Below are 18,757 nucleotides of genomic sequence, written 5' to 3'. Positions count from 1 at the left end.
CTAAGAACCACTCATACCGGTGCACTAGTTTCTTCAAAATCTCTCCAAATCTCTGCCCTATAACTGGCCTAGTTGACAACGACAGTCTTGAGATCCTTCTCATCTTCATTCCGTTAGCTACAAGGCCACTGTTTCAAATTCAAGAAGAGATAGTTGTTACAGAGGATAAGATTAGGACTGAAGGATGTGTGATCCAAAAGTTCCCAATGGATTCGCTGCATCTTGTCGTTGGTATTGGAAATGGTGTGTAGATGTGCTTTGTCGTGGCGTAGGACTAACCCGGCCGACTGTTCCTTGTGACGCCTGATCTAAACGGCACGTTTCTCAGTACACGTATACTGTAATTGTTGACCCACGTTCCAAAGAAACCAGCCAAACTGCTGCGACGGTATCTGATTTGAATTTCTCGGAGGCTAATAAGATCACAGATCATGTGAGGCGTGCATATGGGAAACATTTAGGTTAGAGGACCTCCCCTTCTGATCAGAGACTAATAGCCTGTCGAAATCGAAGATACATCAGCCATATTATTCTCAGAGAATGCTGGTCCTCTAAGATCAGAAACTGGAAACGTTCCTTGGATGCTCCTGCAGTTTGCTAATATTACATTATTAGAAAACTGCAGGAGAATCCAAGGAAAAAGCCCAGAACTAGTATCGCTTATTGAGAGTCATAAGGGGCAGTTAGTATTAGAAACAGAAAGTTAGTTGAAACCGGAAGAGAATAGCAGTGAAATCCTAAATTGAGATTGAAATATTTTTCGTAAGAGTAGGTTAGCAGCCAATGGTGGCGACGTATTTACGGTTGAACAAAATTCGACAATACCTAGCGATCTCAGCACGGATACCGAGTGCAAATTAATCTGGGTGAATTTAACCTTCAAAGCTGGGTCAAAAATAATAATCGGATTGTTTTGAATGATTCAAATGGCTCTTAGCACTATGGGACTTAACTTCTGAGATCATCAGTCCCCTAGAACTCAGAAGTACTTAAACCTAACTAACCGAAGGACATCACACACATCCATGCCCGTGGAAGGATTCGAATCTGCGACCGTAGCGGTCGCTCGGTTCCAGACTGAAGCGCCCAGAATCGCTCGGCCACCGCGGACGACTCGGATTGTTTTACTGATGGCCTGGGTTAGAAGTTGTAGTGGTAGAGTGATTTCAGAGAAAACTCGCAGAACTTTGTGAATATGTTTCCTGATCATGCTATTGTAGTTGTAGCGGAGGTGGGGGGGGGGGGGGACTTCAAAATGTCAGGTGTACACTGGAAGAGTCATACGAATAAAACTGGTGCCAGAGACATGGATTTATTTTACATTGTTCTGAATGGTTTGTTCGAAAATTACTCCGAGCAGATACTTAGATAACCAACCCGTTAAGGCAATGTCCTAGCACCAAATGGACCTGAACTTCCTGAACTTCTCTAATCAGTTAACGCAGAGGAGGGTAATAGCGATCGTAAGACTGTGATAACATAAATGACTACAGATGTTACAAGCAATGTCGAGAAGTGTCGGAAAATATTTTTCCTTAGCAAGCGTGACAGGATACAAATTACAGAGTTGCTGAGTGGTCCACATCAGATATTCGATAAGGATCACGAATGGAATAAAAAAATCAAATGCATCCTTCAATAGATCTTAGATAATTATGTGCCGAGCAAAGTTTTACGGGATGGGTAAGACACACCATGGTTTAATAGCCGTGTTAGAAAACTACTACGCAAACAAAGAGAGATCCATCGTAGAGTCAAGAGAAGTCAAAATGCAGCTGACAAGCAAAAGATGAACGAAGCGAAAATGAGCATACCGACGGCATTGAAAGAAGCGCAAAGTAAAATTTTGTCAACCGATTTGAGTAAAAACCCAAAGAGGTTTTGGTCTTGCGTAAAAGCAGTAAGCGGTTAGAAAACAAACATTCACTCACTCAGCAGTCACAATGGCACCGAAGTGGAAAATGACAGAGAGAAGGCCAAAGTACTGAATTCGCTCTTCCTTGTTTTACCGCGGATGATCGTAATAGATCACTTCTTTCAATCAACGTACGAACTTCTAAATTGCAGATACTGAGATAACTGATCACGGAATAGAAAAGCAACTACAATCGCTTTGTAGTGGAAAGGCATCAGGATCAGATGAGATACCTGTGAGATTCTACGGATATTATGCGAAAGAACTTCCTCCCCTAGTAGCAGTAAGTTTATCGTAAGTCGCTGGAGCAGTGAAAGGTATCTAGCGACTGCTAAAAATTGCAGGTCATTCCCGTTTTCAAGAGTAGGAGTAGGACAGACGCGCGTAACTATAGGCCTATATCATTGACGTCAATCTGTTGTAACATTATGGAAAAAGTTTCATGCTCGAGAACTGAGAAATTTTTCGAGGACGAAAATCTCCTCTATTAAAATCATCATCGATTCCGAAGACAGAGACATAGTGAAACTCTGTTCGCTGTTCCTCCACGAGGTACATAGTGCCGTCTACAAGGGCGCTTAGATTGATGCCGTGATCGTTGACTTCAGGAAACCATTCGACACCGTCGGGAATTGCTGTTTTGTGAAAAAATACGAGCTTATCAAGTATCGAACCAGATTTGGGAGTGGAGACTTCCTCGCAGACATGATTCAACACATCGTTCTTAAGAGAAGAAATTCGCCAAATTTAAAGGTAATTTACGGAGTACGCCAAGTAAATGAGGCATTGCCGTTACTTTTTACAATGTATATAAATTATCTAGTAGAAAGCGTCGGAAGCCGTTTAAGACTGTTCACAGACGACAGGGTTGTCTACAAGAAATTATCAAAACCGGAAGACTGTACCGGTTTGCAGCATCACCTTCACAGGACTGATGAATGGTACAGGCTCTCTGACTGTTGACCCTGAAGGTAAGTAAATGTAAGGCATATATAGGAAAAGAAATCCATTACTGTACAATTACGGAAACACTATATAACATATCTAGGAGTAACTATCCAGAGCGACCTTGAGCAGAATGACCGCATAAAACAAATAGTAGGAAAAGCAGATGCTAGACTGATATTCACAGGAAGAACCTTAGGGAAGTGTAACTCATCCTCGAACGGAGTAGTTCACAAAGCGTTTATTGGACCGGCTCTTGAATATTGGTCATCAGTATGGGATCTCCACCAGGTGGGACCATTAAAAGACATAGAGAAGATCAAATGTAAAGCGGCGCGGTTCGTCACGGGATCGTTTATTCAGCGTGAAAGCGATACAGAGACGCTCAACAAACTCCAGTAGGGAACGGTACAAGAATGGCATTGTGTATCAAAAGAGGTTTACTACTCGAATTTCAAGAGAACACTTTCCGTGAAGAGTCGGACAACACATTACTTCCTCCCAATTGCATCTCGGATAATGGGGACAACGAGGAAGTTCGAGACATTAGAGCTAATATAGAGGCTTACCGACAGTCAATCTTCCCACGCGCCAATTGCGAATGGAGCAGGGAAGGAGTGATGAGACAGTGGAATTACACGAACCTTCTGACACACGCCTTCGGGATTATTGATGTAGATAATGTTTAAGTAAACTGTGGAAGTTTAAAATGGAATGTTCCGTGGAAACATACTTCGGCGAATGAGAACAGAGGGAGAGCAATAACAAAAAGATCTATGGCTCACGGAGGGCAATGTCATCCCACCAGACTGGAGGATTGCATCCCATTCGGCGCGGTCTTGCCCACATTCGTTCGTTGTAGCACACTTTCGGTACATACACTGAACTCCTCGTAGAGACTTACATATATTTAAGGTATACCACGTTGTCTCACGTCGTCTTTTGCCGCTCTTACTGTGAGTATTGCGATTTGCAGCATGTATGTTGCCTACCATTCAGCGATGCACACAGTTTTTTTCTGAAAGGAGATACATTCCAGAGCCGTCAGTGGACACTTCAGAGCAGCGTACAAAGGAAAAGTCCCTTGTGAAGCTTCCTAGTATAATGCAAGTAAGGTATGTTGGAGTGGGAAATGGAATACCTACACCCTTTTTTTAAGTTTTTTTGGTCATCAGTCTTCTGACTGGTTTGATACGGCCAGCCACGAATCCACGAATTCCTCTCCTGTGCCAACCTCTTCGTTTCAGAGTAGCACTTGCAACCTATTTGCTGGATATCTTCCAGTCTCTGCCTTCCTCTACAGTTTTTGCCCTCCCTCTAGTACCATGGAAGTCATTCCCTCATGTCTTAACTGATGTCCTATCATCCTGTCCCTTCTCCTTATGAGTGTTTTCCACATATTCCTTTCCTCTCTGATTCTGCGTAGAACCTCGTCATTCCTTACCTTATCAGTTTACCAAATTTTAAAAATTAGTCTGTAGCACCTTATATCAAATATATCAAATGCTTCGATTCTCTCCTGTTCCGGTTTTCCCACTATGTTTCACTACCAGACACGCTGTACTCCAGACGTACATTCTCAGAAATTTCTTCCTTAATTTAGGGCCGATATTTGATATTACTAGACTTCTCTTGGTCAGGAATGCCTTTTTTGTCATAGCTAGTCTGCTTCTGATGTCCTCCTTGCTCCGTCGGTCATTGGTTATTTTACTTCCTTAATTTATGGCCGATATTTGATATTACTAGACTTCTCTTGGCCAGGAATGCCTTTTTTGTCATAGCTAGTCTGCTTCTGATGTCCTCCTTGCTCCGTCCGTCATTGGTTATTTTACTTCCCAGGTAGCAGAATTCCTTAACTTCATCTACTTCGTGAGCTATTCCTTATTACACTGTCTATAACCTTAGAGATTTTCAAGTTTATCTCTTCGCTCCTTAGTACTTCTGCATCCTACTTCTTTGCGTATTGATTCTTCCTGACTAATCTCTTGAATTTCAACCTACTCTTCATCATACGACATTGTGATATCAGTCTGTATCTGTTCCTGATTACGACTTACAATCCAGTATCTGATCGTGATGTTATCTAACTGAAATCTTACCGTGTCTCCCGGCCTTTTCCAAGTACACCTCCTCCTCTTGCAATTCTTGAAGAGAGTATTCCCTATTCCAGCCCCTCATGGCTATTAGATTTTCGTCTCCTCTTACGCACTGAATTACCCACTCAATATCCTCATATACTTCCTCAAATCTTCATCTTTAGCTTCCATCGGCGTCTATACCTGACTATCGTTGTCGCTGGTGTTTTGCAACCGACTCTGATGAGAACAACCGTGTCACTGAATTGTTGACAGTAACACACTTTCTGCCCTACCTTTTCATTCATAACAAATTCTACTTCCATTATATATTTTACTTCTGCTGTTGATATTACCCAATGGTCATCTGACCAGAACTACTGGTCTTTTTTTTCCATTTCGCTTCGCTGACCCCCACTATTTCTAGATTAAGCCTTAGCATTTCCCTTTCAAGACTTTATAGCCTCCCAACCACGTTCAGGCTTCTGATATTCCACGCCCCGACTCGTAGAACGTTATCCTTTCGTTGGTTATTCAATCTTCTCTCATGGACATCTCCCGACTGACAGTTCCCACCCAAAGATCCGAATCTGGGACTATTCCGGAATCTTTTGCCACCGGAGAGATCATTGTGACACTTTTTCAGTTACAGGCCACATGTCTTGTGGATACACATTATGTGTCTTTAATGCAGTGGTTTGTATTGCCTTCTCCATCCTCATGCCGTTGACCATTCCTAATTCTTCTTCCTTTAGGGTCAGTTTCCCACCCCAGGGGCAAGAAATTTTCCTGAACATATATCCGCTCCTCCGCCCTCTTTGACGTTGCAAATGAGGATGAATTCTTACGCCGGAAGTATCGGCCAACAGTGCTTATGAAACTTCCTGGCACATTAAAACTATGTGCCGGATCGAGACTCGAACTCAGGAACTTTCCTTTTCGCGGGCTAGTGCTCTACCGTCTGAGCTACCCAAGCACGACTCACGCCCCTTCTTCACAGCCCTACTTCTGCCAGTATCTCGTCTCCTACCTTCCAAACTTCACAGAAGCTCTTCTGCGAACCTAGCAGAACTAGTACTCCTGGAAGAAAGGATATTGCGGAGACATGGCTTTGCCACAGCATGGGGGATGTTTCCAGAATGAGATTTTCACTCTGCTCTTCTGTATCTGCAATATCGTTTCTTCCAGGAGTGCTAGTTCTGCTAGGTTCGCAGATGATGTTGGAAGGAAGGAGACAAGATACTGGCAGAAGTACAGCTGTGAAGAGGGGACGTAAGTCGTGCTTGGGTAGCTCAGACGGTAGAGCACTTGCCCGCGAAAGGCAGAGGTCCCGAGTTCGAGTCTTGGTCCGGCACACAATTTTAATGTGCGAGGAAGTTTCATATCAGCGCACACTCCGCTGCAGAGTGAAAATCTCATTCTGTCACCAATGCTTGTTTTTAATCAAAGTGTAAGCGATGGCGGGTCGGAACAAGGGACCGAGGACGTTTTGATTACTATTCAATGACGCTGCTGCTAAACCGCGGGTGCATGCTCGAATGTGCTACCCCTAGAGCACGGCTGAAGGATCATTATCTAGCCATAAATACTAGAGGATCCAACCAGCAAAGCACAAGGCCTGGCAAGTTGCCTCGGGACATTCTGTACACCGTTGATTTCTAGATGTTGCTCCGCTGGCGTTTCCCTCACAGAAAGGCACTGAGTCGTTTGGCGAATATATGGTGGCGTTATATTTAGAGAAGAGGGCAGATTATCTTGCCGAGTGGTTCATGTCGTCATTTCATATGGTGCAGCCCTAGAAAACGCAAGAACATTGACACTAGAATGAAAAGATCTGAATTACTTCAGGCAAATGCCGAGATGGTTCCTTTCAAAGAGCACGGCCGATTTCCTTCCACATCCTTCTCTAATCCGATGGGACCTATGACTTCGCTGTTTGACACCCTCCACCAAATCAATGAAATCTCGTCGGGGACTCACGACTATCCTGCATCAATCTCTTCTCTGAGAGTAGCAGTTGCAATCTACGTCCTCACGTACTTGCTGGCTGTATTGCGATGGCTGTCTTCCTCTACAGTTTCTACCCACTACAGCCTCCTCTAGTAGCATGGAAGCCATGCCCTTATGTCTTAACAGATGTCCTGTCATCCTGTCTCTTCTTCTTGTATAATATGCTATTCTTCTTGTATCATAAAGTCCGTCCTCGTGAGTTCTCCCAAAAATTCCTCACCTAATCTATACACCTAATTTTCGACGTTTTTCCCTAGCGCCACATCTCAAATGCTTCGATTCTCTTCCGATTCGGTTTTCCAACAGTTCATGTTTCATCGCATACAATGCTGTGTTCCGTTCGTAGATTGTCAGATATTTTTTCCTCTCTCAATGCTTAAAGTCAGACACCAGGAAAGGAATGACTTTATCGCTCATTTGACGCGTTTCGGAATTTATCTGTCATCAGATATCAAGAAGTGACAGCTGAATTTAAATAAAGCGTTTCCAGTTGAACGCGAAACAAAAATTTGATCAATAGTCTACGAATGCTACAGTGGATTATTATAATGATAGTGGCCTCTCTCATGCATGACTTAACGTCATATTTGTATAAAAATACTAAATTTTTCTTTAAAATTGGCAAAAGGCTGAAATATCCTTCGTGGATTTCATAAGTAACTGATTTTAACTTATGGAACTATGAATGGATCTTTTTTAATGTAACAGGCGAACCTGATGAAGGAAAATTGGCCTTAAATATACTTTTGTTCCAGTCTTGATATATAGCATTCATCATGTTCAGGTGTCCCTCTGATCTTCATCAGTTTTATAATACAGGGAATGATGCTACAGATCGTTCACCACATGGTGAAATAAATAGACTGAAATCAGACATTATTTAGTTGTCTGTGGAGCTCGACGCTTTTGTGTGTGCTATAGGTTTTCCGCGTGGTCTGTTTGCAAAAGCGAGTGTTTTAGGCTGTTCCTCTGACGCAGAGCCATAACGCCGGCCGTGTGTCCCTCTGGGAAGGCGACGCCATATATTCTGCAGGCGCGGCGTCAGCAGCCAGCGACGGCAGTGGCGCCGGCGCTGCTGCCTTACTGTGCCCTGGGGACGCGTCCTAATCGAATATCTACGGCCTAATTTCGTGACTTGCCTCGGGTCGTAAGCGAACAGTGTAAACTTAGATGGCGTCGCCACTCTTGTCTCACCGTAATTACCGTGGGTGGATACTGATCAAAATTTAATGGAATTGAAGGTCCTGGCTTTAGTTAGTCTAAGTTGACAAACAGAAGCTAAAAAAGCCAAGAGTACGTAAACATCGGGGAAAAATAAGAGCACCAAGTGATAATAAATCCAGTGCACATTAATATTTTAGTTACCCCGGTGGGTAGCTAGGCTTTTCGTTTGTGCCTATGCTCGAATAGTCGGCATATGAAACAAACATCATTTAATATTAAATAGTACTAGTGCATGGGAAGTAAATGCAGAAATCCGCCTCAGCTCTTTCCTGCGACGAATTTTTGACAAAAAACAGTAAGTGACTGTTTCAAAGTACTTCACTGTACTACTGCCGTAAGATGGGGAAATATCGGATAAAGGGGTAATTTCGGACGGGTAACAGCATACTTATGTTCTTACGTTGGTATCACTGAATGCAAGCTTTTATTTCACGCACGCGTTTTGCTGTGTACACCTTACATATTGTCAAGCGTATACGAGCACACATCACTGCAGTCGTAAGTTGAAATAGTAGTGTATAGCGGGTTACAGTGCAGTGTACAATTGTTGCTAGTTATCTTTGTACGAAAACTTTCGTTATTGTACAAGAAGAGAAGAAACTGGTAGGCTTAATCTGCTTATTGTTTACTTATTTAAATCTTAAGAAGGAAATGTGGGCCGGCCGGAGTGGCCGAGAGGCTCTAGGCGCTTCAGTCTGGAACCGCGCGACCGCTACAGTCGCAGGTTCGAATCCTGCAACGGGCATGGATGTGTGTGATGTCCTTAGGTTAGTTAGGTTTAAGTAGTTCTAAGTTCTAGGGGACTGATGACCTCAGCTGTTAAGTCCCATAGTGCTCAGAGCCATTTGAACCATTTTTGAAGGAAATGTGAATACAGTTTGTCTCCACATCTCACTTTCGTTAATGTCTAGTGAATTATTTACAGTAACTACACACGTTGATTTAATATCGGACAATGCCGGGTACTTACAAAAGGAGGCTTGGTGCTCTTCCGAGGCGCAATTATGATCCTGAAAAATCTTGAAAAAGTGCTTGTTGCTATAACATCGGGAAAACTGTAGTACAGAAAAGCGCCAAGAAAATTCAAAGTACCACGTTCAACGTTAGAGAGTAAAGTTAAAAAATACAAACCCTCTAGTAATTCTGTCTTAAGTACCATGAAGATAGCACACTTTTCCGTGGTATTTTAAGGGCTACACACTGGGGTTTTCCTTTTACCTCTGATGATGTTAGGTACATAGTGAAAAGATGTCTTGATAAATATGGACGAAGGGAAAAACGCTTTCCTTGTAACATGCCAGGGACTGAGTGGTCGCGTTCATTCTCACAGCTTCACTCTGCCATATTAAGCGTCCGGCTATCTGAGAACATTAAAAGGGAACGTGCTGAAGTGAGTTATGAGACAGTGAAACCATATTTCCAGAATGCTGGTGAAAAAATGGAAAATATCGATCCCAAAAATGTAATCAGTTATGAAGAGATCAATCTGTATGAGGACCCTGAGAGGAAGCATGTGATAGTTAGTAGGCGAAGAAAACATTCTGAAAGGATTTTAGATTCTTTTAGTTTTTCACTAATGATGGCTGCCACTGGGGACGGAAAATTGTTACCTCCCTTTGTGGTCTAGAAATCGGAGCATTTATGGGACACGTGACCAGAAGGAGGTCCCAAAGGAATCCACTATAGCTGCAATAAAAGTGGATGGTCTGATTTGTCTACATTTGAAGACTGGTGTATTGCTATTCCGCTGCCTTACCTGAAATCAAAGGAGGGGCAGAAAATTATGATAGGAGACAACCTTTCAAGTTACATTTCGCTGCGAGTATTTGATGAATGTGGGAAGAATAAAATGTCTTTTATTTTATTGCCACCAAACAGTACGCATATTTTACAGCCATTAGACGTAGATTTCTTCAGACCTTTAAAAGCTGCTTAATGGGCAGTGCTTATGCAATGTAAGAAAAGCTCCCGTGGGCCAATATCGAAATACGCTTCCCCCTCATTTTTGCAGGAAATTCTCAAAAAAGTGTCTGCAACTGAAGAAGACAAAATAAGAAGTGCATTCCGTGCAGTGCGATTAATTTCGTTTGACACTGAAAGAGTCCTCAAAAAATTACCTCATGGAGATAATTGTCAAAACAATTTTTTCAGAAGAATAGTCTTCGAGCTTTGAAGATATGCTTCAGAATGTTCGCTATGGAGTGAAAAGTAGCACAAGTGTCCAACAAAAGAAAAATTAGATGTTGCCCCAAGGAAATCTATTTTAGGCACCGATATGAGACAGCGAGATAATGATGACTCGGTGTCTGAGTCGCTTGTGAATAATGATGCATTACCCACTGGTGACGAAAGCAGCAGAGCAGAGGAAGCACTTGTGGAAGCGCAGGCTTTTACTCTTGTGGATTATCCACACGTGATTTTTTTTGGGGAGGGGGGACAGCAGTTTGTAAGAATCGCAACAGAAGTTGGCGCAAAAGAAGTGGAAGTCAGATCTCTGCGTCCATATCAAGGCAGCAAACCTGTGTTTATTTCTCCTGCCATTCCCGACGATGATACTGCACACAAAGGCCAAATTGTAAGAGCGTTGCCGACTCCAAGAGAAGAGAAAGGGAAGTTTTCTTTCACTGAGAACATATTGTAGATTATTATTGATTTGTTGTATGAGTAAATTGTCTTTATTAATGAAATATTTTGTATGTATGTCTGGGAAAGTTTTCTAAATATGTGTCAAATGTTTACTGAAGATCTGTAGAATATTTTGTAACCATTTGCCAAAAAAATATTTTCTAAGCATATAAAACATGTTTTTAAGAATGGGTATCTTTTAAAAGATAGTCACTATCATAAATTATCCCATTGGAGTGTAATATGGACCTCGGTGTGCAAAATTCAATGAATGTCCGAAATTATGCCAGCAAAGGGGCAACATCGGACAGTTTTATTTGTTAGATTCAGACAAATTAAAAAAATATTTTTTACTAAATTTCTTTGATCATATTATTCTCCATCGTCACCAAAATATCTTCCCCTTTTTGTCGCAAGAATTTAATTTTCTTTATGAGGTTACCTTAACGAATATGAAAATTCCATCCGACATTACTCCACAATATTATGGCTTCGTCTACCCGGAGCATTAACAAAAGTGGTCATTGTGGCTTCAGAGTCTAAATGAAGCAAATTTTCTGCCCCCTAATTGACCTGTCAACGCGAGGAATAACAAGAGGATATGTGAAGGGGCAGTAGCCCAGAAGCATATCTAGGGACTTCATGACGTACATCACACACATCGCACGCTAACGTCACTGCGCATCTGGAGCTGTGAGCAAAGCGTACTGTACGGGTTTCCTGCAGACACAATTCTGCTGCGACGCGGATAACAAAATTGAAATACATGGGACAGTACGAGTCTTGGGGACGAAATTGTACCCATACTCACATTGAAGTTGTGGCGGTATATGGACCAAATGAAATCTCGCAGCCACCCGTAGTGAATTGTAGCCAACAATTTGATCAAGGCCGCACAGACGGAGGTGAGAGTGATCCACATATTGCACCATAAGATATCGATCTTTTCGGCAAGCTGAAATGGTGATGAGGAGGTTCCAAGAGCGATTCTGGAATGGCTACCTGCCTACGAAGTGTATTTCGGCCATCGAGAAATTGAAAGACTGGTAGAGCGTTCCGCCGGTTGTTCAGTGACAGGTTGTGACTATACTCAAAAGTAGTGTCGTGTATCTATGTCACTTAGAAGTGTAGTGCAGCACTGAATGAAACAATTTGTAACCTTACTTTTTGAGTTTGCCTCCGTAGCTTAGTGGACAACATGTTAGGTTGCTATGCGGAGGATCGGGATGTGTTTCCCTCTGTTGCCAGCGAATTTTCTCTTGATCAGAGGATCGGAACGTGTTTCACCCAGCCTCGTGATGCCAATTGAGGAGATAATAGCGTGAGAAGTAGCTGCTCCAAGGCGGGAAAAGCCGGCAGTGGCGGTGAGAGTGGTATTCTGACCAATGTACGTCCACACCACATCCGGCTAACTACACGCCGGTCGGTAGGTCTCTTCTTATACTGTTGAGATCCGACACCTCCCCAACTAGACAACAGCACGAATACCTTCAACGATAGCCGAAACGTTAGTTGTTTTATTTACAGTATGCCCCAGTTGTTGTTGTCTTCAGTCCTGAGACTGGTTTGATGCAGCTCTCCATGCTACTCTATCCTGTGCAAGCTTCTTCATCTCCCAGTACCTACTGCAACCTACATCCTTCTGAATCTGCTTAGTGTATTCATCTCTTGGTCTCCCCCTACGATTTTTACCCTCCACGCTGCCCTCCAGTACTAAATTGGTGATCCCTTGATGCCTCAGAACATGTCCTACCAACCGATCCCTTCTTCTGATCAAGTTGTGCCACAAACTCCTCTTCTCCCCAATCCTATTCAGTACCTCCTCATTAGTTATGTGATCTACCCATCTAATCTTCAGCATTCTTCTGTAGCACCACATTTCGAAAGCTTCTATTCTCTTCTTGTCCAAACTATTTACCGTCCATGTTTCACTTCCATACATGGCTACACTCCATACAAATACTTTCAGAAATGACTTCCTGACACTTAAATCTATACTCGATGTTAACAAATTTCTCTTCTTCAGAAACGCTTTCCTTGCCATTGCCAGTCTACATTTTATATCTTCTCTACTTCGACCATCATCAGTTATTTTGCTCCCCAAATAGCAAAACTCCTTTACTACTTTAAGTGTCTCATTTCCTAATCTAATACCCTCAACATCACCTGACTTAATTCGACTACATTCCATTATGCCCCAGTATCACAACAAAAATACTTTTGTTGAAACTCACTGCAGCCGAGTAAGCCTACGTTTAAACATTTACTGCGTACCGATACTGGCCTTAGCGGATGTTGATTTACTTCACCGTTGCACACTCGTCTGTGCAAACAGCGCCCACTCTACTGTCCGGTCTCAGCTGTGGGTAGTTTCCCATTGCTTAACATTATTAATTTTGGAGGGATACAAATGCTACAGGATTATATTTCAAGTCACACCAAGTACAGTCACCATGTAAATCGTTACTGGAAACTAAAAGAGCATGAATGTCGCCAACAGTATGCTTTTCCGAGAAGAACCCTTTCATTCATCACACCTTCCGCAATTAACACTACGGCTGCGGTTACAATGGCACCGATATTGGTGGATTCCACTGACGACCGACACAGGTGGAAGACAGACGGCCTTTTGAAATCACTACTGCAGTGCGACCAATCTCTATGTCCGAACGTAAAGACTTCGGACGACAGTCGGTGAAATTAGATTCAGTTTGTTTTTTTCGTTCAAATCGACCGACGTTCCTACACACGAAGTGTAGACTGTGAGAAGCTGATACGTTTATTCCAAGAAACGGAATTTGTGGTATATTAAGGATGAAAAATATCATAATCTGGATGTAGTTCGGAATCTATGGACTGAAACTGCAGGTTTATTGGAAACCACGATTAGGTAAAATCTCTATTGTAAATATTAGGCGTAATTTATAACCTCAAAAAACAATTTCTTCGAGTGAGAATGGTGGTGTATCGTATGCTTATACTTACTATAGTGGATCTTTTTGAGCTGTGGTAGGAGGGCAGTAGCTGTCTATCAATCATTAATACTGCTTACGGCCGTTTTTATGCCAGTAGGGTGGTCTCTATTATATAAAGTGTTCTGCAAATGCGGTGCATGTGTTTCCACTTTTCAGTGCAAGGTTTTCAGAGTACTTTATTCGAAGCTTTTGCTTGTGTTTCACACTTTGTTTAATATGAGCCATTGATCGTTAATGGACGTATGTCTGCACAACTTCAAATAAATACAGATAAACGGAGTGTTTATAATCTTGCTTTTTATGGTCAGCGCGAATGGTCTTGGGTGTATGACAGAAACGTTTCTCCCTTAATCTCAAATATTTGAGAAAGTTGTCTGGTTATTCGATAACTAAGGGCGGAATGATATTTTCTCGTTAATTTGGAGACAGATATAGACACTTTGTTACTTTTGGCGTCTCTTAAACAGTAAAAGCAACAATGAATGCAGCACTCGTCTCGAAACAGAGACATCATGGTATCGATCTCATCGTAGGCTAAAATCTAGTATAACTGGGAACTCTCATTGAAGCTATTTTCCCTTTCACGTGGAAAACTGAGAATGAAAATATTTCGCATTACACGCTGTGTTATGTGAAAGATGTCAGACTTGGATAGGTTTCACTCATTACTAATGTTGCCTATACGAAATTGTTACCTGTATCAGGAAACAAAACAAAATAAAAAGTAATAAGGATAACATACGTGGTTTTCCCCCATTGCATCACATACAGAGCGGGAGCTATGACAGACAGTAGTGACCATTCAACCACGAAACGTACTGAACCACGATGCTCGAGAGTTAGCTCCATAAGGGATATGCTCAAAAACTATAAGTTACAGACAAATATGATGATACATAATTGTAATAAATGAGGTAAGTATTTCAGCAGCAAGTAAGAGGTTTGTACACGATTTTCGTATAAACATTTAAAAAGTAGCTCTAAGCGTCGGATGCTTCTCGACTCCATGGTTTTCTGGTTGGCGAAAACTTGTCTGTGGAGAGAAAGTCTGAAGTCACTTCACTCGGCCTCATGTGGCACAGTTAGAAGTATCTACATAGTGACGCTTAAAACCCAGCCACCAAGGTGGTATCACATCGAGAGGCATGCATTTGGCTAGGTGTCATTTATTTGTCTATTTTTACGGTTCATTTGTGCAATGGTATTGTTTCTCTATTGATAAGGTAGTGGTGATTAAATGACTGCGTTTCGCAATGTGTACTGTCAAATGTAAGGATAACTCACAATATTTTTAATAGACCAAGTTTACTCATTTTTTCATTATACTGGAAAACAAAAACAGTCATATCATTCTTCGCCGGCGAAAGATTTCGAAAAGAAGCTCCATCTGCCTACTTCATAACTAGCAAAGATTATGAGTTAAGAAAGTAGCATCAGTTTATGGTTGGATTTTCCGTACATGTCCTAAGTTGTCTCACAATGGGGAGGTCCCTTAAACGAAGGTAGGATAAAATAATTTCTTCACTCTTCAGTCCCACTTCTCGCCCAGTATTCTGACAGTGTCAACGAGAGAATGACCAATGCGAAAACTCACAATCAGTTTTGACCGTTCTCCAGGAAACACGTAACGCACAGGGTTTCAAAATATTAGTGGATACGTACCTGTGTGCCAGGTATGATGTCGCTGCCCCTTATGTGATGGTACAGGCGACAAGCCGTCGGCTCGTACACCGAGATTCCAAAGTCATGGAAAGCGAAGAAGCGCCGCTCCTCCTTCGGTGATGCTGCAACGAAGAACGAGTACCAGAACAGAGAGACAGGCTGCGAATTGCAGGAAAGAACACCAACCCAGGGTCGCCAGTATGTACAGTTCAGCGAGATCTGGTTAGCTCAGAGATGCCAAATCAATCTTTCCTTTTTCGGAAGTTATCCTCAAATTCACTGAAATAATCTGAAAACATTTGCTACTGTGTTCTTGAAAGTATTGTAGAAATTACTTAAAACTAGGATTTGGAATAGGTCTGCTTCTATTTATAGCAAAATCGATTTCAGAAACTTACGCCTTATTCTAAATAGTGTTGACAGTTACTCATCGGCAGTAATTACATTAATTTTAAGATGAAATGTAATATTCCGAAATAAATTATAAAAATTTAACTTAGCATGGTTATTGGATGAACAATTACCACATCCCTTATCATGAATCACGTATTTCCATGATGTTAGGAAAAGTGCTAAAACGTGTCAGAAACTCTTTCCTTGACGAAAAATATATCTTAAAGCCCTTGTTCCGCCCACAACTCCTTATCGTAAGTTGAACAAAGGTTTCATTCGATAAGTTCTCTCCCGGTTTACCATCTTGTTTGTAAGGTTATCTGATTTTATACGTTGTCATTTGACTAGAGCTGCCACAGTACGTTACTAAATTAGGTCAAATAATTTCGATCAGTCAGCCAGTTATGGAGACGAGTGTAATGTGAAATCTAATTTGGTCCTACCGTTGTTAGAATATCTTCTAGGACGAGATGGACACCTTAACTAGAGCTTAGTATCACTAGCGTGGGACACAATGTCATTCACTTAGATTCATTGCGACTATTTCTTTCGAAATTGCATAAATAATAGAGTGTAGATCAACGGCTTCAGACGTTTGACAGACTACTTTTTTTTAACCAAAGGGACAATAAGTTAGTGTTCTAACAATTTTATCTCCAGGAACCGTAAAACAGTAAAACAGACATGAAAAAATACCGAAAGCTAAATGTATTTTCATGACAGGTATTTTATCATTCAACGTGCATTTGTAAAGACTGTTTCCGTGTTTAGCACAAACTGAACACATTTTTCCTTCAAAAACGTAAAAATATTGTCCTCTAATGGAGTAGCCATCAAAATGCATGCGTTCTTACTGGCGACCCTGCCTTATCTATGGAGACCATAAGTGCACTACAGATTACGTAGAATAAAACATTGTGAAATAACAGTACAGGCGGAATCACAGACAGAGAAAAATAGATCAGGTAGAAAAAGACAGATGAAGAGATTAATAGCTACGTAAAGGTATGTAAAACTGGAGCTTAAGTAGTAAATTACAGTGAAAGAACAGGGGAACAAAGATTTAGAGAACAAAATGGTTATAATGAGTAAGACGTGCAGTGTTAGCTGTTTTTATGCACTAACCAATTGTCGTCTGCATCCACGAATATGGGAAACCTAGAAAAAAATTAAGCTGTTTCAATATCGGACATATCTTTAGCTCAGAGATGTGCATATTAAATTTATAATCGAAAACGAATGGACAACCATACAGGAACTTGCTGTTACGAGTTCATTGTGTAGCTGTTTTGTAATTTTAAAACATTTGGAGAAATTATTTACTGAAACTATTCATGAGACTTATTTTCTTTATGTCAGAAGATAGTAAAAATAAAATTAAATAATATTTAGTGCAAAGAGAACTTTAAAATATAATATTTGATGAATCTGTTACGAAAATTTTAATGCCATGCACAAAATATTGTCTTGCTAAAATGTTATATATATATGAAGAACTGACGTAAAAGTGTATTACATTGAAGTTTAATTATTATTTTTGTCCGCAGGTGCGTGACTCATTGCCATCCTTCATCCAGCAACCAGTGTTTGCCATGCTCTCGTGATTATAAAACCATGATTGCAAAATAAAACGCGACTCTCCTACATTATTTGAGGTGTTCCATATTTGCTCTGCACATAACTAGCGCAGTTCAAACGACTAATTTATCTAGATAAGATTTTTCAAAGATTGAAACTTCCTGTATACATGTGTAAATCGTCTATTCGAATTTACAAAATTATTTAAACTTCAAAAATTAAAATCAGCTACAGAAACTATGTGTTGAAAACAAGTGTATTGGAGACGATGCAAGAATAGATTTCCAAGGTGACATTCAGATAACTCTGGCTATAAAAGAAAAAAGGAAACACCGCGATCAGGCACTGAAGAGCACGCGATACTCGACTAACTGTCGTGTCACCCTCAGTCATTCATCATCGGATGCGGTATGGAGGAGCGTGGGGTCAGTACACTGCACTCCCGGCCGCTATCGACGTTTCGACCTTAGAGTCGCTACCTCTCTATCTGATAGCTTCAAAGCTGGCATCACGAGCCTGATGCACCGCAGTCCATTCCTCTCACCGAGGAAAAATCGAAAACACCCTACCAGTACTGGGAATGTAACTCGAGTCCCCCTCATGAGGGTCTCTCGTGGTGACACTCGGCTACAGAGTCGTACAGCAAAATAAAAGCCCACTATCTCGGCCCACGCGCGCGCCTTCTCAGCATGGTGAATGTTCTGGGCATATTTCTTCATCTGTTTGTAAAGGATCATTATTGTCCCTGTTTCCTAGTTTAAATGGGTTTTTCCTGCCTGTAGGCTATTTTTTGTCCTCACATACACAATCAGAAAAAAAAGAGAAAGCAGCCACACGAAGGAATTATCCGAACAGGACCTAAATCAGTGGATTTTATGTGCTTGTGAAGACAAACAAGCGATTATAGTTTCAGAGAAATAGGATGATTTATTGAAGAAAAAGAGCTTTTCAAATAGTGCAAGTGTGTAGGGCCCTTATTCAAGCAGTTATTCGGACTGTCATTGTTGGCGTTGGCTGATGTCCTCGTGAGGTATACCGCGCCATATTCTTCCCAACTGTTGTATTAGATATCAAAATCCCCAGCTGGTTGAAGGGTCCTGCCGAAAGCGCTGCAAACGCTCTCAATTGGGAAGAGACCCACCGTACTTTTTGACCAAGGTTTGGCAAGCGTGAAGACAATCAGTAGAAAACCTCGCCATGTGCGGGCGGGCAGTTTGCTTCTGAAACGTGATCCCAGGATGGATGGCGGTGAAGTGGAGCCATACGGGGCGTCGAATCTCGTCCACGTGCCGCAGTGCTGTGAGTATGCCGAGGATGACGATGTTCTACGCCCCGTTTTGCTGCCCCTCTTGGAA

General features: G+C 41.6%; 1 protein-coding gene across 1 annotated transcript in view; it reads right to left on the bottom strand.

Moving 5' to 3' along the window:
* The window catches only part of LOC126259840 (follistatin-related protein 5-like), a 279,684-nt gene that overhangs the window by 59,368 nt on the left and 201,559 nt on the right, over positions 1 to 18,757 (bottom strand). Inside the window, exon 9 of the mRNA XM_049956931.1 lies at positions 15,432 to 15,553. Within this exon, the coding sequence (XP_049812888.1) occupies positions 15,432 to 15,553 (122 nt within the window). The remainder of the gene's footprint in view (positions 1 to 15,431; positions 15,554 to 18,757) is intronic.

This window comes from Schistocerca nitens, chromosome 1, assembly GCF_023898315.1.
Source record: "Schistocerca nitens isolate TAMUIC-IGC-003100 chromosome 1, iqSchNite1.1, whole genome shotgun sequence".
Classification (NCBI taxonomy): domain Eukaryota; kingdom Metazoa; phylum Arthropoda; class Insecta; order Orthoptera; family Acrididae; genus Schistocerca; species Schistocerca nitens.
Note: the sequence above shows the minus strand (reverse complement) of the source record. Positions and strands in the feature narration are given on the sequence as shown.